Raw genomic sequence first — 22780 nt, 5'->3', positions numbered from 1 at the left:
TTCAAAAGTGACCAAAATGCCAGCTGCAGAAGCTGGCCGTGCTGCGAAGGGCCTTCCTCAAGGCTGTCCTTAGCACATAAACCTGGGGATCTTCAGGAGTTTGTGGGATCCACTGAACTTATGGAGCGACAGATGATGTTCTAAGGAGGGAGGGAAACATGATAGAAAGCAACTAAGTGAGCAAGATGATGCCAGTTCTTGTAAATATAAATCTCACTTTTGGTAAATGCCATGATATCAGACTCCCCAAGCAACAGTTTCTGGAGCCAGGTGACTACACAAGAGTCTTAGCTTTGCATTTCAAAAAGGAGTGCCATTTGCTACCTCTCCTGGCTGAGGAAGAGTGTGTGAAAACATAACACAGGGTCACCAGATTCCAAAAGAGAGCACGTGGGAGAAAGCAACATTAAACAAGGGGGGCAACCCTGCATAAACCTGCCAGGTGAGCAACAGCCCCAACAATGCTCAAGATCGATCTCTCCCTCTGTGCAAGAAAAAAATGTGATGGTCACCTCCCAGGATAACTTGGCAGGGAAATATTCAGAAAACTCGTTCCTGTTGTGTGGGAGCAGCCAGACACGGTGTTAATTCCAGAGAATGACAAAGTCTAACTGCCCTGTACATTCCCTCTTAGCCGCGCTCCACGTCTGAGGAAAGAAACTGGTCAAAAAGGAAAGGGCTCTGGTGGGTCTGAGTATCTGCAGAACTGCAAACCTTGAGTCCCCAAAAACTTCATTGTCACCCACCTGTAGCACTTCCAGTTCTCCCCCTGGTTTGTGGCATTGACATTATTTTCCCCATGTGGCATAAACTGCAGATTATTTTTTAAAAACAAGTACCACCTTCTTTTTTTATTTACTTCCTTTCTGTTTTTCTTTTGGAAATAGCAGGAGTCAGATTTCCTTAGGGTAGTTTTTAGCACACTTTATAGTTCTTCCAACACTCACATAGAAAGTAGGTAGAATCTTTAATTAAAACATCATTTCTCCCCAGTGTTCAGTAACCCTCATTGTTGTTAACCAAACATTTAAAGGAAAGTCTTAAAAGAGACAGTTAAAAGTCCCTCTCTGACTCATGTCAGCTTTCACCATCTAGGAACATCTTCTGACGTGGGCTCTCTGTTTTAATACTGTGTCTCAGAAAGTAAGCAAGACTTCCATTCCTACTGTAAAATTAAAACACAGGCCACTCTCAGATCTCTTCATCCCTCACAGTGAAATGCAAAAGGAGAGACGTATTTTTCCCCCTTTTGCTGGACACCTCTAAATCCAGAGGACAACTGGGCTACTGTTATTTTCCATTGCCACATTTCCCTCCCAGTGATGACAACGCAGCTCACTTTTGACAGCTGCCACCGAATCAGCCCCACTACGTCTGAGCAGGATCAGCCCAGGGACGGACTCTGCAAGATCTCGGTTGTCCGTCTGCACCTCATGCGGTCAGTTCCATTGCTGCGGGACAGGATATGTGTGAGGGGATATGGGCACACTTCAAAATGGCTTTTGACATCCCTGTTCCACTCCCAGAATGACTCATGTGTCAGCCGGAGGCTGAGATTGAACTCCGGACACACCGGCAGTAGGGGAAAGAGCTGAAACGGGTCCTGGCCAGGGTGATGGCACTAGGGCACCTCAAGCCTTGGTGCTAAGCAGCTGAGGGTGCCTGGCACAGTGACCACACGGTGGGGATTAGGAGAGCTGCCTCCAGGCTCTGCCACCGGCAAGGTTTTATTTGAGGGCCCCCTTTTTCCACTTTTAATGGTGAAGGTCTCCTTGGGATAGAGCTTGGATTTTCCTGTTGCTGGCATTACTGGCTGGTGAAAAGGTTGTTATGGAAAATAGCTGATAGCAAACCGAGCTGCTGCTTTTTCCTTCCGCCCTCCGCCAAAAGGGAGTGTTTTCTGGTGGAAAATGGCCAGGATTCATTTTAAAACGTTGCAGCCAACATTTTCCAGACTGTTTTTGCCTACGGAGATAAAACACCTATGCAGATATACATGCTTATCCGGATGTACAGTTATGGGCGTGCTTCTCTTTGCGGAGATGCATGATTTATATATACATACATAAATATATAAAGCTCCCCACACAGAGCCCCTATACCGAGCAGATGTTTTACGCTGAAGCCCCTTCTTTCCCCGCCGCCAGCTGGGGAGGGGGCGCGGGGCTCCATCGCTGCTCCCCGACACCCCCTGTTCCACTCGGGACAGCCCCCGCGGCGGAGGTGGGGGGGTGCGGACACCCCCCCCATCCCCCGCCCAGCGCAGGGCCGGCGGCCGTGCGCGCTGCCGGCGGCGTGCGCGGAGCGGAGCGGGGCGCTGCGCGGGGCCGTGCGCGCAGGGTGCGCGCAGGGGTGCGCGCCGCGGGGAGCGAACAGCAGATTGCGGGCAGCCAATGGCGAGGGCAGGCCGAGGTGGCACCAAATTTCCCGCAGCCAATAGGCGGGCGAGGGGGAGGAAGGGGAAAAAAAAAAAAAGAAAAAAAGAAAAAAAAAAGAGGAAAGAAAAAAAAAAAAAGGCAGCCAGGCATGATGAGAGAGCCTGGCCCTCGCCATCCTCCTCTTCCTCAGCATCCTTCCTCCCGCCCCCCGGCCCGCCCCGCCCCGCCTCCCCTCCCGGGCACGCCGAGAGCCGGGCCCCCGCCGCGACTCGCCGCCCGCCGCGCTGACCCCGCGCATCCCAACCGCGGGCAGGGGGTCACCGGGAGGCCGGGGCGCCCAGAGCCCGGCCCCGCCAGCCGCCGAGCGAGCAGCCCCGCTTAAATACCTCCGCGCCGCCTCCCCGAGCCGCACAGCTCGCCGGGCAAGGGGCCGACAAGAGCCAGCCGAGCGCCGCCGGGGACCTGCGCGCCCGCGTACCGCCGCCGAGGAGCAGAGAGAGAGGCCGCCCCCATGCCTGCGCACTTGCTCCAGGAGGAGGTAAGCGGGGGGCTGCGCGGGGGTGCGGGCGCTTTGTCTTCCCATCGCCCCTTCCTCCTTCATCCCCGCGGCTCCGGCGGTGCCGCGCTGCCGCTGGCTGGGGGGGGGGGTGAGTGGTGGAAAAGGTCTGGGCATCCACGCGTGTCCGTGCACACGCACACACGCACACACACACACGCACGCACACGTACATGTGTGTCCTGTCGGTGCCGCTTGATGAGGCGAAGTCATTCGGTGCTAACTTAAGACATCACCCCAAGCCTCGTGGGGCGACGGCGAACGCAGCGGGGATCGCCACCGCCCGGATTATCCCCCCCGGAGCCTGTGCCCTCAGGTAGACTGAGCATAAAATACAGGTTTATCTTAAAAATGTCCATCTACGTATGTTGGCAAGAGCTGTTCAGGAAGGTCTTTTGTGCCAAGAAGACGTGGGTTTTTTTGGTAGTGCTCAGGCTGCGATTTTATTTATTTTCTTAATTATTTTTTTATAAGAAAGGGCTTTTACTTACAGCGTTTTTAAGGCAAATGTTGCAGCAGGGAGCGTCTCTAGGACAGACGCAAGGTGAAAGCAGCCAGCTGCCCAGATGAAATGAATGACTGTGTCTGCGTTGCCTGAGCCAAGCAAACATACAATGGGGAGACTGCCCATTTTTGGCATAAGAAGGTCTGAATAACAACCCAGCACCAGGAAGATACGTAGAGTTGTTGGATCTTTACAGATCTTTATTTTTGCCCCTCCTGGCAGCCACCCTTCGCCTGAGGGGAGGCAGGGGCTGATTCTGGTATTCCTGCTCTCGCCTTCTCATCTTTCGCCCATCTGCCTGTGCTGAGAAGCACAGATAAATCAGAGCCCCGCTCTCTTGCCTGTCGCCAGCACGCGGGGTCTCGCCCGGTCCTTTTTGTGCAGGTGCCGTGACCTTCCAGGGATGCTGTGATGTAAAGAACTTTAGTCCTCTCCCCACCCGAAACGGATGCCAAGGGCAGTGTGCTCAGACCATGCTTCATGGTCTTGGCATGTATTTTTTGGGGCATATCCTGCAGGCTGGAGAGAATCCTGTCCCTGGGTTACGTCGGGCATATTCAAATATACTGGACCCGAGACTGAGTGCCCTGGGGCCCCGGGGCTGAACCCAGCGCGGGATCCTTTGAGCTGCAGTTGGTTGTATAAGCTGGCTGGGTGCCAGGATCACCTATGGCGTGTTCGATGCTGGTGGTGGCAGCGGGGTGGGCGTTGGAGATGGGGGAACACATCTGTTCTGCAGATGAGAGCTGCAAAGTCATTCAGAAATGAGGGAGACCTCATGAAAATGATTTAGTTGGCCTCCTCCCCCTCTGAGCTCTAGACCCCAGATCAATCCCTATTCCATTTTGTTCAGAAAGAGCTGCAGGAGCCGCTGTGGCCATAAGGGGGTAAGAGTCCTCTTCCTTTCCGACTCATTTCCCTGGTCTCCAGCTAAATAGCTGCCCACTCTCCCTCCTTCTTCCCCCTATGCTCCCCCACCAAGTCTGTAATGGTGGAGCTGTGTTTCACAGCTGCTTTGTAGCCCTTTTGGTTTAAGGTTAGTTTACACGTGAGAAATGACCGGTTCGATTACATCAGTGTAATTCCAGCAGCATAGGTCTGCTGGTAAAATTCCTCATGTGGCTACTACGACTCTGGAAGAAGAGGTTTTTTTCTTCTCTGCTGTTTTCTTTGTGCTCCCCCTCCTCCTCTTCTGCCCCCGTGTAACTTTGACAGTGACATAAGCTATCGCCGAGGAGAAAAATGCAACTCCAACCCCACATTCTTACTCTGGAAGCAGCATGTCCATATGGGGAGCGTTACCCGTCTAATTATACCACCAGATCTCTGCTGGGAATTTTTCCTGCATAGACAAGTCTTAGGTCTTTTTGGTAGATTGTCATCCAGCCAAGGAAATAAATTGTGCCTTCCTGCCAAAATGCCAGATGAGAATATCTGACACTTTGGAATGGGCAGGACTTTTCCTTGCCTGATCGCTGGATTAGAAGACGTTTCTCACAGCTCCTTTTGGGGGGGGGATTGCCTCTAAATTTTCCAGCAGCTCAGAGTATCATACCCTCAAAACATTAATTATGAAAGCAGGCAGAGACAGCCTATAGCCAGGATGTGGAGGGAGCCGGTCCCGAGCCCAGCAGCTGCCTGGGTTCAGAGAAAGCAGCAGGATACTTCGTGTCCATTTTTTTTCCTTTCTAACCTTTGATTCCAGTAGGAAAAACTTAGAGGCCTCCTTCCGTAGAGATCATTTTACTTCCCAAAAGTGGGGAATCTGTCAGCTTTGCCAGCTCCTCCCTGTAGGAAGGTATGTCTGTAGCCCTCTAGTTTCTACCCTTGGGAAAGGGAGGAGTTGGGGTGGCCACGTAAGCTGCCTGGCCTGATTTTAATGCCTCCCTCAGGAAACTAGGCCATGGCAGGATGGTGGTCTTTTAGGAATTCTGGGTGCCTGGGTGGGAATCTGCTGTTAATTCGGGAGAGGTTTCTGTTGGGAAAGGAACTTTCCCGTGGTCCCGTTCCTGCCGGCTGACCTTTACTGCCCCTTTGCACATGGAGGTGGGTGGCAGAGGGACGTGTCCCTTGGGCAGGTTCGCGGGAGGCGAGGGCATGGGGGCGGCGTGCCCTCCCACCGCTCACGTCCCACGTGCTTGGCACCCCCGGGGTCCAGCCCCGTCGGGCGCTTGGGCTTCAGGCCTGACAAAGGTCTGCGAGCACCGGCAAGCACGCGGCTGTCATGATGGAGATGGAAATTGGTGATTCAGGGTTCAGTGACCTGTCTCATTAGGGTCAGTCCTGCCTGCTCCTTTCGTCATGCATGCCTGATCGGGCGGGCTGTCACTCAGCCAGGGCAAACAAGCGTGTGCAGAGGCGATGTTGTGTCACGGTTACAGGAGGGAGCTGGGAGCCAGGCTGAGCCAACTTGCTGCTTAAAACTTCCTCTCTGCCTGCTGGTGGCCTTGGCTCAGAGGGTTGTCTTCCCGTGCCTCAGTTTGCCTGTGGGTGGGAAGCGGGAGAGGGATAAAAGGCTTAGCAGCAGCCATGGGGATAGGATGTCTAACTGGAAGCGCGTCGCTCAACTGCTTCCATCCACTGTCTCCAGGTGTGTTGGTCTTGCCACATCCCAACCTGGAAAGTGAGGAAGGGGGAGATGAGGAGGCACCCCAGAGGAATCCCCCCATGGATCTTCCTGATGTTCCTCCAGTGATCCCTAGTGGGCTGACACAAAGGGGCAGGATATCAGGAGCAGCCCAATGATTTATAATAACACCGTGTTTCAGACCATATTTCTCTCCCACCTCTTTGTTCATTCACAAGATTTCCTTTATTGTTGTCTGCTTATGCACAAGCCCAGACCACAAGCCCACCTAAAAATGCCCACTAATAAAACTGAAGGAAAATGAAAACCCTTGCAGCCTGCAAATGATAGCACCAAAGCCACTGCTGGGAAAAAAGACTGCCTTTCAAGTCTTTTTCTTTACTTTCTGCACCCTGTCCACCATTCACCTCTTCTCCCCAGAAAGATCAGTCTCCATCCCTGTCAGGCCATGACTCCATGGAGCCAGAGCAGGCTCTTCTTGGTGCCAAGGGCTCAGCTGAAAGAATGGAGCCTGCCAGGGCAACTGCAGGCTGCGAGTCTTGGTACTGCCAGCCTAGCTGCTCGTGTTCCTATTCCCTGCATTTGTAACCACCAACTTCTTGTTTTGTTTTCCCTTTTTCCTTTCTTGAAAATATCCGTTGCCGCCTCTCCAAGGAGTTCTCCTCCGCTTCCACCACAACCACTGTCGGCACCGTCACCTCCCGGGTGACCAGGAATGGGGATGCCGTCATGGAGAAGGACTTAATCAATCACGAGGACTTGGCAGGAGACCGGGGCATGATAGACGATATCTTTGATGAGACCTACCGGGAGAAAGAGGGCCCCAAGCCCCCCATGCGATACGTCTGGAGGAATATCATCCTCATGAGCCTGCTGCATCTAGGGGCCGTATTCGGGTTGACGCTGATACCTTCTGCAAAGATCCAGACATTGGCATGGGGTAAGCATGTTCCTCCATTTGTTTCTTGGCATTTGCAAACCCCGAATCTGTTGGGTGGTATGTTTTTTTTCCTCCAGGCCCACAGACTCAGGGAGGAGAAAGAAGGAAGTGGAGGTCTTCTGTTAGAAAAAGCTACTCGGCCAGATTTGTGGCAAGCTGCAGGAGGGCTTGCTGGTGTCTTTTGTAAGGTCATGCATGAGAGGGAAGGATTTGGCAAGGGACTGCTTGGCTGCTTTAAGAACAAAGCCGCTTCTGGGGTGAAGCACAGAAAATACTTGATGGAGTACTGTGACAGTCCCAGAAGGTTAGGAAGAAAGATGCTAGCAAGAGCACTTTAGTGGGTGGCTGCAGAGGCAAGGTACAAGGCGTTATTTGGCATGAGGCTGCTGCCCAAAGACAAGAACCATTCCTGTCCTTACCGAGGGAGGGTGAATCCCTCAGAGCCTCCACGCAGAGACAAAATACAGTTGTGCTGAAGGTAAAAGTCAAGAGTTAAGTCTGAAGCTCAGGTCTTTTATCATTCTTACAAAAGCACAGATTAGCCCCCGTCATCCCGGAACTAAGCCTGACAACTTTCAAAAAATAAACAAGCGTCTCTCCAGGCAGCGAATTCCAGTGGAAAGCACAACCCAGCAGAAGCTCCCCTTTCTCAGGGACCTTGCCCTGGGTAGGAATCAAACTTCTCCTTTGACTGCTTGAAAGGCAGCTGGGCCCAGGGCCCAAGCTGCAGGGGAGCTTTGCTTTCCACGAGCCTTTGTGTGGACCCCTGGAGGAGTCAAGAAGCCAAACGGCTCCCAGTTGAGAGATTGCGTCCAGCCCCTGCCTTCCTGTGGAACGGAGCATCCTGAAACGAAAAGCAGCAGTCTAATTTGAGACCTGCTGGCATGGCTTTTGGTTTCAGCGGTGCCCCTGCAAAGGGCTCAGCCGGGAGCAGCTTCCTGGCCAGCCGGGCTGTGGACAGACCCTGCAGTGATCCACCTGGTCTGTCATGCTCTCAAAGTCTGTCTTCCCAATGGCTGTGAGCAACAAGCATCACAGTTGGACTGGGAAAGGCATGGCTCCCTGGACACTCAGACTGACCCTTTTCCTCCTGGACCATCTCAGCTTCTCAGAGGCAGAGGTCTGGGGGATGAGCATCACTGGAGGCCACAGGACTCCGTCAGAGGCTGGCTACAGCATCTGCAAAACCAGAGTCACCACCGTGTTCCCTGTGCAGGCAGCAGGGCCTTTTGGGGGGCTGTTACGAAAGAAGACTTTGCTGGGCCTTTCCCTTGTGAAAACCTGACAGGCTGTGCTTTTCCTGGGGGCTGGCCGGGCTGGGCAGAACATGCAGCCTCAGCACGACCTTGGAGGGGCGTTTCAGGGCTCTCGGCCCTGCTCTGTGTGTCCCATCTCTGGGCTCTTAGCTGGAGGCTAGGCAGGGGCTGCTGGCTTCTCTCACTGACCTGACAGCCTGGGTCCGCCAACCCCAGCCAGATATCCTCAGGGCATTGGGGCAAGGAGGAGGGAAAAGGTGAGACGGGTTTACTGGTTTCATTTCAAGCTGCTGAGATGCACTGTGATCTCCAAATCCATCCAGCCCTTCTCCCTTGAGCCTCCCCTGAGATACAGACGTGGCCACGAGCATCTTGATCCAGAAGGTTAATAGTGCTTTGCTTTCTGCTAAGCCCCACCTTACCCCAAAATGGTCTCTGAGGCAGCATCTTTGCAACTGCGTACCTGTTTGGGACATCTGTATGGCATCCCATGGCATTTCGTGGGAATCTGCCTTGCTTTTTACCTGATGCCCATCCCTTCTGCTCCCCTCCCTCAGTCAACTCTGATGTGAAGTGCCAGTTGCTCTCCTGCCACTGTGAGGCACTGTGAGATTCCTTGGTGGCTTCTGGAGTGACAGACGCTCTGGGAATGGGAGGACATGGAGTTTGGGGGAACTGCATTGTTCTGGACTGGCTGAAGATCCGTCCTGCTTTACCAAAGCTGGAGTAGCCTCACAGAGCTCCCTGTCCTGCATCCCTGGCACTTGTTCTGGGAAAGGACCACCCTTCCCTGCACCCTGCAGCCAAGTCAGAGCTTTCCCCTACAGTCCATTCTCGCCCAGTGCTGACTGGAGCTGGGATACTTTGATCCTCCACAGGTCTGGCTTGTCAGCAAGTCTCCTAGCTCCTTCTTGCACTGCCCTTTTCTCAGTTCATACCTTTCTTTAGCACATACAAGGCATCTGTGGTTGTCATCTCACTGAGTTGCTGTTATTTTCCCAGCATCCCCTGGTAGGAAGGAGAGGGCTACGGTTCCCGTTTTGCACAGAGGGATATTGCAGCAGAGGCTTATGTTGCTCCCAGCAATACACCACGGGCTCATGGCACAGCGGCTCTCCCAGTGGTAGTTCTGGAAGAGCTGGGGGTTTTGCTTCTTTCTTTCTTTCTTTGTTTTTCAGATCATTCCTTCCTTAGGCTGTGTACATATAATATAAAATTAACATGGCCCCAGATGTTCTCTGCTGTGATGCCACAGGCAGCTGTGGTGCCTGGTAGCTGATCTACCTTCTACATTTTATTATCAGGAGCAATCCCCTGCTTATACCCTCTTCATCCAGGCCACCGTCTCCTTGATGTTCCTGTCCCTCTGAAACCAGTTATATTGGTGACTGTGTCCTCTTTTGTTTTCATTTCTCTGTGTGCTAATTCCTCTTTGTCTCTCAAGCTCTCCAGCCCTGCCTTCATCATTGTTTGCTGTTCTGCGTTGCTGTGTGCATTGTATCCCCTGATCTCTTTCTGGTACAGAGCTGCCCAGAACGAGCTGGGGTTGTTGATCAGGTGAGAGCTCACCATAACGAGAGCTCTCCAAGACCTTCCAGCACTATGGCTTTCTAGCCAGCTGCCCTTTTATTTACTGTCTTCTCCACTGCCCTTGATAAAGTCTTGCGCAGTCTTTTCAGGGATCACAGGGCAGATTTCACGGCATTTGCCAAACGGCATAGAGACTGAGTTCTGGAAGGGCAGGATGCAAAGGTGTCTGGCAGCTTCTTCACTAACTGCTCTGAGCCTCCCTGGAAACACGATTTGCAGGTTGTCTTCCTCATCCTTGGGTGCAGCAGACCAATGATATTTGTATTAAACCCTGTTGGCTTGGCCAACAATGTCTATAAAACAGTGACGGTTCCTCTTGATGCGGTGCTCTAACAACACCCCAGCTCCCTGCAATGCCAGTGGTGGCAGAAACATGGGTTAATACTGGTTTTTGTTGCTGCTGCATCATCTTTGGATCAAGGAGCATCTTGCTGGATAATTTAGGCATCTCTGACAGCCTGAAAACCTCGGACAGTACTACCCCCAAGGGTTGTGTCCAGCAAAACACTTAGAGAAGTTTTTTGTCCTTTCCCATCAAGACTACTGCTGGCAACACCACTCTACTTAGTGTCCTCTCCAGGCTTAACTAGCAGGTGGCATGCTTCTCCTCCAAGCATGGAGGGGAGGTTCTGATTTTGCCAGGTAGGGAAGTTAGGCTTTAGCAACAGCAGCTCCTGCCGCTCCTCTTAAACAATGTTCCCCTTATGCAGCCTACATGTTTTCTTGCTCTTGGTATCCTTCTCCTGAGAGTAGCACAACCTACTTGGCTAGCAGGACTGGGAGGCAAGAAGGGAGCAGTCCAGAGCTGTAGTTTTCCCTCGCACTGAGCAGAAGCCCAAGGATGCCTGCTGGCACAAGGACACCTCTTCATGTAAACATCCTTGGTGTTGACTGGAGGTGACAATGCCTATAGCACATTCCTGGCTTCCCATTACAACTTGAGGTCTGAACCTGGGCCCTAAAGAGGTGAGGGATAGTTAGTCATATAGACATGACTGAATCTGGAATGTTTTGGGCTTCATTTTTGGAGCATTGAGTGCATATTACTGCCCGTGGTCATAATTCTTTGTATTCCAGTTGAATGGGTCATTGGGAAAATCACCTGTGAGTTGCCAGTCTTTTGAATCTTGAATACTTCAAAGCATGGTGTGGAAGATGACTTTGAAATCTCAGTTGATGGGGTCCCTAAGTCCTTCAGTTTGGGGCAGCATCACAGGACAACTGTGGAAACCTGTGCTACTTTATTTCACCTTCTCTGTTCTCTTTCCAAGTTCATTCCTAGTGGATGATCTTGGAGGAGCTTCTCTTCTCCCTTGTGAGATGCTGATTCCCTGGCTACGCAATGATCATCATTGTACCTGATTGCAGGGATTAATCTTCTGAATCATTAGGGTGCTGGATTCTTCTGTTTTCCACCAGGCTTTTCAATCTTATTGTCTATATCCTGTCACTGTCACAACAACTCTTAGATACGGCTGATGGAGCTAATAGTCCCCAAGTAGGGTTTGGGTTTCTGTGGGGCCGGGTATGCATAGACTGAGAATCAGCTCCTTTCCCACAGAAAGTGTCTGCTCCTTAGATAAACTACAGCTGCTAAATACGAGTAAGAGGCAAGACAAGGCAAGGGATTATAGTTAGAGAGTTGTGGCTGTTGTAGTGATCTGGGATGCAGCTCCAAGAGAAGTCAACGCTACCTGCTGAGGTTCATGGGCTTTGGATGAAGGCTGTGACTGTTCCGTGCCAGGGAACCTGAAAGCAGTGGGTACTCTTCCAAATTTTTAATAAAAACTTTCAGGCAAGGCTACCCAAAAGCAAGTACTGGGTTGTTTGGTTTCTGGGTCCGTCGGTGTCCCCACCATGTCTCTTTTGTGATTCCTTGTGCTCGCTGATAAATCTTTTACCAAGGGGGATGTCCACAGGCAAATTCTGAGAATTACTTGTATAAAAGATGAGCTTCCTTCTTGCAAAGCTTAAACACTACAGTCCTCAGCCAGAGTCATTTTCCTGGAGGTCTCTTTTATCAAAAAATTCCCAACCAGCACGTGAGGATTCACCAGAGAAGGAGGCCTGAACTCAGGGCTATAAATAGGGCCTGTACTCACCTAACCTGGCATTTACTTCCTAGTGCTATTGAAGATCATGAAAGATTGCACTTCTGTCCCCAGTACACCATTAACTTAGGCTTACTTGTCCCACAGTGGAGAGCAAGTTGCCCCACGCCTCCATTGCGAGCTGCTGTAGTTTATCATGGACTCCCTGTCTGGTGTTTTTCATAGAGTCTGTGTAGGTTGGAGGTTAAAACCAGACTCCTGGATGCTGCTTTCAGCTCTGCCATAAACTGCTTGTCGCCCTTGGAAATCTACCTCAGCTACTGAGGTGTGCACCGTTAGTATAAAGTTGCCCAGAGGTTTTATGAAATGCGGTTTGCAGAGTATAGTTTTAGGAGAGAATGGTGGTGAGTCACACTTTGGCCGCTGGTAGGAAGTGTCCGAAACATCCAGGAGCAGGTTTCATTGTTATTGCAGTGTCAGAGGCCGGAGAGGTTCTGCAAATCAGAATCATATGTTAGGTGCTTTTTCAAGGTTTGCTCTTCTGTATGAATCTGTGAAGATAGTGACTGATTTAAAATGAGTCTTAAAATCTAAAACCAATGGCTAACTGGTCATGAGCTGGTTCATAACTTTCAAGTCAGCATCATGGGGCTGGGCGTTACCTTAAGGGTGTCCAGCATAAGTACCTTGCTGTCAGTGAGGCCAAAGGGACACCTGAACCAAACACCATGCTCCAGCATCCTTCTTTCTCCCCTTCCGGGTTTGGCCAGCTTTGTGAGCTTTGCTCAGCTCCATCACCTCTTGCAAAGGCCGGATCCCGCTGCATTTGCGTGCGTTTTCATCCCGCTTCATGCCCTATAAACCAGCTATGACCTATAAATCAGTGACTGCTTGGCTCCTCCAGGAGACCACAGGGGTGCTGGGAGGCGGGAGGCAGAGGTGTGCTGGTCTGAGGCTTGAACTGCGTTCGGCAGCAGGTGGGGAAGCCAAGGGAGAAGATGAAGATGGGAAGTCACGGTCAGATCAGCAGACAGGGAAGGTCACTGTTGTACAGCGGGATGGGAGTCAGAAGGGTTCATGCAAGTTTAAGGGGCCAGAAGAGGATGTTAAATCAGCCGAGACTGGCTTTTAGCGGATAAGAGATTAGGTTTGGAATGTAGAAAAACAAAAAGGAGGTGACAGAAGGAAGAGGGAGCAGGAGACGATAGGAAATAAAGCCTGGATTATTTTGAATGAAAGAACAGGGCGACAGTGCCTTGCTCATGTCTCAGATCTCTGATTCCAGGCAAGTTTCTGGCTCAGTATCTATTTTCTGGGTTCAAGATAAGCTTGATCAGAGCCATTTGGCTGGACTGAATGGTATTGTCAAGCATACCAGCGATTCCTATCCACGGATTTATGTGTAAGAATAAGGAGCCATTTTCATGACTGGTCCAATTGACTGAAATCTGTGAATTTATACCAAGGAAAGAGTTTCCCCTGGGGAACTGGGAAGAACGTATCTCGTGCCCCAGGGACTGAAGGTGGATCAGTTGACCTATGCACAGATGTGCACCCTTCCCCCTCAGTGTCTGAGCTTGCAGGGCAAACCAACTGTTGAATGCCCTCTGTCTTTATGCCAAACTTCCTGACCCTTCTTTCCTAGAGAAAGAGTTAATTTTCAGATCCAATTTTCTTCTTATCCCCAGCTTCCTAAGGTAATGCTCCTATGACCCTGTTGGGGTCCATTTTAGTTCTAGAACCAGATGCTGGAACCCAGGTTAAATTCCAGAGGTCCCAGGAGGACATGTGGGAACACACAGAGCAGGGCAGACACAAACTCATGATCCAAAGGGAGAGGGATGAGTTTTTTTTAACTAGCTGCCAAGGAATTCTCTATGACCTGTGTGGAGAGAGAACACATGAAGCAGCCTTGAAGCTCAGCTGGGCTCAGCAATGTCTGTCTCTGCCGTCGGCAGGACTTGCAATGAGTTGTTGGCCTTGGAGTTTCCTTATGTAAATAGTGCAGGAGCTCAGCAGAGGGGAGGATCAAAACGACCCTGAGAACGGGAGCCTCTGGGCATATTTTAAGTCTGTGGTGGAGCTGAAGGTGAAGCCCAGGCTTCAGTAGGGTGGTAGGTTAGATCTTTTTCTAGCCAGCTTCTGCTCAGAAAGGGAGCAGAAGAGAAGCCTAACCCTGAGCTTGGATTGTCCCCCCGAGGAACTGTAAGATCATCTACCACCTCTAGGTGAAAAGAATGCAAAAGAGATTTAGTGAGGAGTGGTGAGATAGGAAAGAAAGACCCTTGATTATTCGGGGTGGGAGGAAAGGGAGAAGCTGTTTCCTGGGGGACTGCAGAGCTGTTACCACAGGGCTATATGGAAGCAGTCACTTTATACAATTTTTACAATCCTGCATTGTGACAGATGGCACTATGCTGAAGAACCAACCCTTGTGACAAGGCTTGTAAGGGCGAGCCTCCTCCCTTGTCACAGATGAAGAGCTGAAGTGATTTGCCCCATGTTGCTTAGGAAGCCTGTGGTAGCTTGGGCACTCTCACATTGATTTTTATCGTCCCAATCTATGCCCTCCATGGGTTCCCCTCTTGCTTATACAGCTTTGGGGGAAGGCCTGCCTTTGTGTTGCTCTGCCTGAAACTTTGCTGCAGGCTGACTTGCTCTAACTGCTCCATCACTTTCTTTACCTCTCCAGCTCTTCTGTGTTTCCTGGTGAGTGCTCTGGGGATAACAGCTGGATCTCACCGCCTCTGGAGCCATCGGTCCTACAAAGCCACGTTGCCCCTGCGGATCATCTTGGCTATTGCAAACTCCATGGCCTTCCAGGTAAGCACCTCCTCAATGTGCCACTGGTCCTCAGAGGAATTGCTCCCCTGAATCCCTGTCTCAGATATGGGGCACAAGCTGATGGAGAGGGTCCTCTATCCTATGACCTCTTATTAGAAAACAGCTTGCCCTTTCCAGCTAACACTGCAGTGCCAGACTCCATCTCACTGTCTTCACCTTGTCTCATCAGAGGGTGACTCTGAGATGACTATTGGCCAAGACCAGGCATAGGAAAGCTCTCCAAAGCAGGAATGTACCCTTCCTTTGAGGTGTGGTGGACTTGCCCCAGGTCCTGTGAAAGACGTGATGAAGTGCTAAGTGCTCTTCTGGTGTTGCCTCACCCTCCTCTTGCTGCACGACTGATAAGGTGGGGGTGGGGGGTAGGGGGCAACACACGTCTGCACAGCCCAGGGAGCCAGGCTGTGCAGTTTGCTGCTGCAGAAAGACCAAGAACTTGTTGGAATTATGCAGTTAAGGGGGATGCTTCTCTGGTTCAGAAGAGTGATATTTAGGAATAACCCTGTTACAAGTCACACCACTGGCTTCCAGAGAGTCATCCCAGGTCAGTGATGTTTCAAGGAGAGAAAGGTTGGGCCCATTCAGAGTGGCACAAGTGACTGCAGGCAGCTGATAAGCACCTCAGGATATTGCCTAACCACTCACAAGAGCACTTCACAGTCCACAAAGCAAACAAACCGGGAGCTCCTTGGGCAGTGTAGAAAGCAGCAGAGATGTCCCTTTAGAAGTCAGAGTGAAAATCCAGATTGGCATGGCACAGAAAAGTCCTGGTGGTCTCTTGGGTGTGCTGCTGTGAGGCAGCTCTAATGGCACTCCATCCTCCAACTGTACTTGAAGGGACATCCTGCTCGTGTGTAGGAAGTACTCAGGAGCGTGACAGGGTGCAGCATTTTCTGCTAGAAGAAGGTGAAAAGTATCAGTGGTGTGCCCCTAAGTAATTCTCCAGCTGAGGTATGGGGTAAAGCCCAAGTGGACGAGGTGTTTTAGAGACATTATCTTCCTTTCCCCCTTGTGTAGCTGTAGAGGATATCACTTCATTGACACGTAATTGGCACAGGGTGTGGATAGGCTTTTTTAGCCTGGAAAAACTTTCTAAAACACCATTGACCTTCTTATTGTCTGTTAGTACCAAAGCACAGTCTTCATGAGGAGGAGCAAGGACCAAGCTGCTGATTCCAGCTACTGGTCCAGCACTCAGCAAGGGAGCAGGATGGGTTGCTGTGTATTAGCTAGTCCTGTACAAAGACCATCTTTCACAGGGTTATAGGGCAGAGGGGGAAAGAATTTGCTGAGCTATTGCTGTAGGGGATAGGAATAGACAAAGATGAGAGACAGACAGATATTTCAGCTTCAATAGGAACTAATCCAAAGTTTTACTGAAAATTCAGTACCATTCCCCACAGATTATTTTTTTTTTCATAGTTACTTTTAATGAGATCAAGAGAAGGTTTCTTTTCAATTTATCTCTTTTCTGTTAGTGGCAGCAGCTCTAAGACGAGACTGTTCACTTTTAAGGCCAGAGGAAACTATAGATTATCTTATCTGAGGTCCTCCAGAAAATGCCTGTTGGCTGCTCAGAGACCTGTGACTTGTGATTTCAGAGAATTTGGGAATTCTGTCCCTAGTCGACTCCTCAACCTGCAAGACCAGGCAACTGCAGCAGAGCAGAAGCTCTCCGGGTTATAGCCTGTAGCTGGAAACTCCCAAAGAAGGAGTCTTTGCCTGCGGGTCTCAGAAAGCCCTGATTTTCAGACAGGGTTGCAGTTAGAGGTGGTCCCAAAATAAGATCTGTAGAAAAGATAACGTGCTAAAGTTTGGGTCAAGATACGGGCTTTTCAGCTTTTAGACCCCTAATTTGTGTTTGTGCACAGGGTGAGGCGGATGAGTTGATACCACACTCCAGCTGCGGTACACCGTCTCTGGATTTGTGCCTCCTGCCTCCAGGAGAACGATTTCCAGGAGACCCCTGGAAGCCTCCCCAGATGCACAAACCCAAGCTGTTTGTCAGTTTTCAAGCTGGGCTTTCTCATATTATGTGATGCTGTGTAGGGTCTGGAATATGAAGGAGACTTTGGGTCACAGATGAAACATTTTCAGCATGGGTACTGGTTGAGTTTCTCTGCTTACTAGATAGGGAAGGCTGCTGGGCCACCCTCTTCTGGGGGAATGCTGAATGACCAAGCTCTGGCTAACATCAGTGAGGGCTGGTGATGCTTGGAGGAGCACAGGATTTGGCTGGAAGAAAGGCAGCAGTTCCCAGTATTTGGAAAAAAGTGAGAGTTGAGTCCTGGGCCTGTGCCTATCATTGCCTTATTGCGTGGCCCGCAGGTGAATCATTTTATCTCAGTTGAAGAAGTGGTTACAGCATTTGAGATAGACTTGAGGAGTTGTGTCTCTGCTACAAGCTCCCTGTGCGGATAAGTCAACTTGGTCTTTCCAGGCAAGAAATAGGGATGATTATGCCGCTTCCCTACCTTCAATGTGTTTTGAGGAAAAGTCCTGTGTACTCAGGAGATTAAGGAGCCTCTTGTGTAATAGAGGCAGTAGAGGTGTGCTTGGATCTCTGTTGTAATGAATAGTGTAATACATGGCTTTAAGCACATCAGAATCTTGGTATAAAGGAATGAGCACAGGATCATTAAAATCTATTCTTAACACTAGCCAAAACAATCATTTCTTAATACAAATGATGAAAGCTTTGACATTTTCCGGACTGTATTGATTTTGCAGCTTAAACAGAATGGTTGTGGGGGTGAAGGGGGTATTTTTGAAAACTGTCATTGAAATGATGTGTTTATTCTATTTCTAAAGAGGGGCTTTAATTTTAAGACTGACTGATTTCCAATGAAAAAACAAAAAAAGTTTAAAAATCACTCCCAAGTTAAACAGATCTGATTTGGCAATCCCGGGAAAAGCAAGGCAGGTTGACCCATGGAAAAATGTCAGGGAGAAGGGAAGGGGCAGGTTGATCAATCCCAGCTGGCACCACGTAGGGACAGGGACAAATGCCCAAGAAGAGCTGAGCGTGAGGGAGGAGGCACTGACTGGCCAGTGAGGGCTGGCTATTGCAGGGGTGGGGGAACAGGCTGACCAGTTGGAGTCCGTGATGCTGTAGAGGATGTGCAAATCAAAGCCTAAAGTTAGCCAATTAAAAAAAAAAAAAAAAAGAAAAAAAAGGCAGCCCACAAAAGAAGTGATTTCAAAGAAAATTGAAGTGGTTGAGCAAAGAAGACCCAGCCTTTGTTTTAAAAGCCCAAAACCCCAAACCTTAATGAAAGATAAAATGAGTGATAGGAGTTCAGGTCAATGGGACTTAGGTGTCTAAATGCTCTAGGGCCTTTTGTTGATTTGAAGGGAACATCTCCAGCCCTGGCCCTAAGTCTCCACTCCTGTTGCCTTGCAGAATGACATCTATGAGTGGGCCCGGGACCACCGCGTCCATCACAAGTTCTCCGAGACAGATGCAGACCCACACAATGCCATGCGGGGCTTCTTCTTCTCCCACATCGGCTGGCTGCTGGTGCGCAAGCACCCAGATGTCATAGAGAAGGGCCAGAAGCTGGACCTGAGCGACCTAAAGGCTGACAAAGTGGTGATGTTCCAGCGGAGGTGAGTGGTGGGATGGGCCCCAGCGCAGAGCCATGTGGGATGGAGCAGGGACCCTGCAAATGGGCTGGGGACCCCAAGCGCCTTTGGTGGAGCATGAGGGGATTGAGGGCATCATGTGAGAAATTAGAGTCTTCAGTCTGTCCGAGGCTTTGCTGTGGGATCAACTGTGAGAAGTAAGCTGTGCCTCTCCTATAGGAACTATTTAGGAGCTAGTGCTATCTCCAGCCCTCCCACACCCCTTTCTTGCCCACTTACCCTGTAGCATCTTGCCAGCATCGGGCTTAGCTGCCCATCACAAAGCACCTCCACACCTGCCTGCCCACAGCCCAGCTGCTGCTTTGGCTGGACCAGAACCCACACGTGGGTGCCTCTGGGTCATCCTTGGAGGTGTTGTAGTACACCTTCCAGGCTGGGCCTCTGCCCCTCTCCCATCAGTCTCCTGGAAACAGTGTGGTGAAAGAGGAGTTGAAAATGGGGAAGTGAGAGAGGCAGTAACTGGGAAGGACAGTGTTGATTCACTGGTGCCTCTGGGATGGGGTATCTCTCAGCTGTCTGGAGCTATACTGGGACTGATCCCCAGAGGAGGTGAGCCTGTCACCAGGGCTGCAAGGATGGGAGACTGAAGCCATACAGTAACTACCCTCATTCAGGAGATCCCTAGTTCAGTTTCAAATGAACCAAGCAAGGTTTACGGCTTCCCTCCTTTTTGTACCTGGGATTTTTCTTGTGGGTCATCAGAGTGGTTCGGCTTCCTCTACTTCCATCCCTGTAGTGTGAAAGACCCCACGTGCTCATCTGTTTGATGGCACCAGCGTCCCTTGCTTGCACTTGTTGGTGGGGTATATTGGTAGGCTGGGCCAAGTCTGCAAGGAGGAGTTGCAGCACTGGGACAGAGCTGGGGAAGGGACCTTCTATGGGACTCTGCAAGCATGGGGTTGCCTTTATGGTGACCAACATAGCTGAGAAGCAAACGACAGATGAGGCCAAAAGCAGCAGCTGGTGTCTGGACTCATGGTGATGGGGACATTGCTTTGTGCACATGTTAGATTGAGACAGGGAGAGCTGGACTTCAGTTTGAGTCTCCTGCCTGGTGATAAGACTTGGGAGTCTCCAGGCACGGCTTCTGTGCATCCAGGGCAAAAGATACAGGGCTCGCGGGTGAGGTATTTCTGCACTTGATTTTTCCCTGTATAGCTGAGCGTGAATCCTCCAAAGGGAGGACCGAACTAGCCCTTCCTGTCCTGCCTGTGCCACTGAGCTCTTTCCTCCTGGTCCCTTCCTTTCCAGATACTACAAGCCCTCGGTGGTGTTGCTGTGCTTCACGCTGCCCACTGCCGTGCCCTGGTACTTCTGGGATGAATCCCTTGTCATCAGCTTCTTCATTCCAGCCATCCTGCGCTACACTGTGGGGCTCAATGCCACTTGGCTAGTGAACAGTGCTGCTCACATGTTTGGCAACCGGCCATATGATCAGCACATCAACCCACGGGAGAACCCCCTGGTCAGCCTGGGGGCCATAGGTACGTTCAGCATCCGTGTCTTTTGCTGCGGGTAGACTGTAGAGTGGGGACTGCCCCTTGGGGCTGCAGCTTCTTCTGTGAATCCAGATGTCCCCAGTTCCCCCTGCACCTTTTCCATCTGGCCTTTGCATCAGGGGGTGTTTCCCAGGCGGGCCAGTGAGTACATAAGGCAGTGGGGTTATCAGGGCCCACTGGCCTCTCTCCAGGCTGGAAAGGACTCTGCTACACTTAGCACCTCCTTATCTCAATAGCAGTATTTTATTTACCTGGCTTGAAGGTCTCTCTGCCCCGTTCACCAGACTGAAAAACGTGCACTGCAGTCTCTGCTTAGCTGTCTTAGATTTGTCAACTTGAACACTCGCAGATGCACATCTGGACTGTTTTCAGGGCAGCTGGTGATTTTGGGGGTACTCAAGGATGAGACAAGCCAGATCATCTCATTAGTTTTCCTGAAATTTTGGGGACCTAGAAAAGTACACCCCAGGGTCAGCATTTGCCCTGATCTGTTCTCCCAAGCCCAAATCCTCAGCTGGTTTGCACTGCTGTACGTCACTGGGGCTGCACTCATTTCTGACACCGAAGGATTTTCTGCTCCTGGATTTTTAGTAGGGAGGTATTTGAACTGCAGAGACTCGAAAGGGTAGGAGCAGGAGTCCAAGCGATGTCATTGAAGGTGTGAGCACTGAACCCAGCATTGACAGTGTCCAGAGCAGAGGGTGGCTGACTCGGGTAGACTGCTTAGTAGAAGTCTGTCTGCATTATTGCCATCTGGAAATGCCCTTGGGATTAGGACTGCCGGTGTTGTAGGAGTATTGATTGGCCTGGCTTGTTGAGGACTTGCTGCAGGTCTACCTGGTAGCTCAACCAACACTAGAAGGTTTCTCATGGTGGCAGCGGAAAAGCCGTTAGGATTCCCCTGGTGTTTTGGTGCAGTCAGTGAGTCAGGGCCTTTCTCAGTTCCTCACCACATGCTTGTTTTCCGCTAAAGCACCATAGGTCCTCTATGACTGCCATTGCCTCATTTGGGCCAGCCTGGGCATGCTAGACCATACCCAAATAAGATGGGGTAGATTGTAGAGAGGTGAAATTGAGCCAAGAGGAGAGAGAGGAGCTTGGAGTGAATCCAGACCCTGTTTCAGGAATGTGGTGCTTTGGGCCAAGATAAAGGGGACATTACCTAGAGCTCTGCAACATCCTCTCCCTGGTTGTGTTTTGCAGGAGAAGGCTTCCACAACTACCACCACACCTTCCCCTATGACTACTCCACCAGTGAGTTTGGCTGGCGCTTCAACTTGACCACAGCCTTCATCGACCTCATGTGCCTCCTGGGGCTGGCCAGCGATCGCAAGAAGGTCTCCAAGGAGGTCATCCTGGCTCGGAAAATGCGGACTGGAGATGGGAGTCACAAGAGTGGCTGAGTTCCTGCTGTCCTTCACACATACATCCACACCTCTCCTTTCTCCTTTTTTCTCCCTTCTTCCCTTCCTGACCCCTCCAAACACGCTGGACAAAGGTTTAATGTTCTGTTTACTAACTACTGAATAATGCTACCAGTTTGCTTAAGATAATGATAATGAGTTTTAACACACACATCCCCCCACGCTGTATTTTACGTGATGTATTTAAGATCTAGGATTCTGCCTTTGTAATGCAAGGCCACCCCTTTCCCTCTTCTCCTTTTCCTTTCCGTTCTTTCTCTCATGCTCCTCTACCCCGTCTCCCGCTTTACATCATCCCGGTCTCTCCCTGGCAGAGGAGCTGGTAGGAAGCAGCCAAGGGAAGCCTGTACCAGCCAGCTGAAGAGTTGAGCCAAAGTCAGTGACCCTCTCCCCACCACCTTCCCCCCAAAATTGCTTCCTTTGTCCCTCCTCCTTTCTCAAGGGCTGCTGATAGACGTGGCATGGCTAAACTGCTCTCCCTGGGAAAAGCAGCCACATCCCCTTCCCTTGCCATCGGAAAGAGAGTTGTCTCTTTCCAAGATGTCTCTTGGGAAGTGTTCTCCCTGGCTGTCCACCACACAGCCTCTCTGGCTGGGAAGAGGAGAGCCCCCAGACTCTCTCAGAGCTCCAGCCAGGTCCACCGGTGGCTGGGGGGGTCTGGTGGCTCCAGCGGGCACTGGTGGGGGAACCTTGGTGGCCTTATTACCTCCTCCCTCTGGTGTCACAGCCTCCCTCCCTGCAATGCCCGCTGTGCCCCATGCCACCAGGGACTGAAGGCTCCGGGCTCCGCAGCCCCTGTGGAGAGCCACAGCGAGGAGGGGGACAGATGGGGTGTGCCACTGGCTGCTGTGGGGCGGCACCAGCCTGGGGTGGTTTTGTTTGCTGCCGCCGCTGAGATTTTTGCCAGCAAATGGGACTTTGCCAAAATGTAGAGGGGGAGAAGGATGTAAACCAAAGCTCCACTGCTGAGTTAAGTTGCTTTACATGCTGGAGAAACAGGGTCCCCGCTGGGTGGCAGGCAGATGTCCTGGTGTCTGTGCCTGCCCTGCAGATCTGCATCCTCTGCTGAGCGCAGGGATGGAGCAAGGGAGCGTCTGCAGGCTTAGAGAGGGATGAGGGTGTCAGGGGCTCCGCTCGGTCGATTAACAAGTGCCTGAGAAACACCGACACAGGGCCAGGCAGCATGAGGAGCTCAAGGAAGTCGAGACCTCAGAGGCGAGACACTGCTGCCAGCGTGGGCCACCTTGGGGCTTTCCTGCCCAGGGTCCACCGGGGTGATTTGCCATTCCCCGCTCCTCTGAGGGAGCGGGAAGGGGAGGCGAAAGCAGCTCCTCTTTAGTCCCTTAGCTGGCCCCTCGGTGAGGCATCTCACCACCTCACTCCGTCGCCGGCGAAGCAGGCAGCGAGGGTGGCTGAGCCTGCAGAAAGGTCAGTTATATCACCGAGCCGATGCAGGCATGCAGCTGGAGGGTGTGCTGGGGGAAAAAAAAGTCCCTGCGGGTGTTGTT

At 51.2% G+C, this 22780-nt stretch overlaps 1 protein-coding gene across 1 annotated transcript; it reads left to right on the top strand.

Annotated features, from left to right (window-relative positions):
- Window positions 1-2615: 2615 nt before the first annotated feature.
- SCD (stearoyl-CoA desaturase) lies at window positions 2616-21420 on the top strand. Its single transcript, XM_074591905.1, has 6 exons — window positions 2616-2916; window positions 6681-6966; window positions 14556-14686; window positions 18108-18313; window positions 19601-19833; window positions 21052-21420. The coding sequence occupies exons 1-6, from the start codon at window positions 2890-2892 to the stop codon at window positions 21249-21251; spliced, it is 1083 nt and encodes a 360-aa protein (XP_074448006.1). The 5' UTR covers window positions 2616-2889; the 3' UTR covers window positions 21252-21420.
- The last annotated feature ends 1360 nt before the right edge of the window (window positions 21421-22780 follow it).

This window comes from Larus michahellis, chromosome 6, assembly GCF_964199755.1.
Source record: "Larus michahellis chromosome 6, bLarMic1.1, whole genome shotgun sequence".
Lineage (NCBI taxonomy): Eukaryota > Metazoa > Chordata > Aves > Charadriiformes > Laridae > Larus > Larus michahellis.
This window is presented reverse-complemented; position numbering and strand designations above follow the sequence as displayed.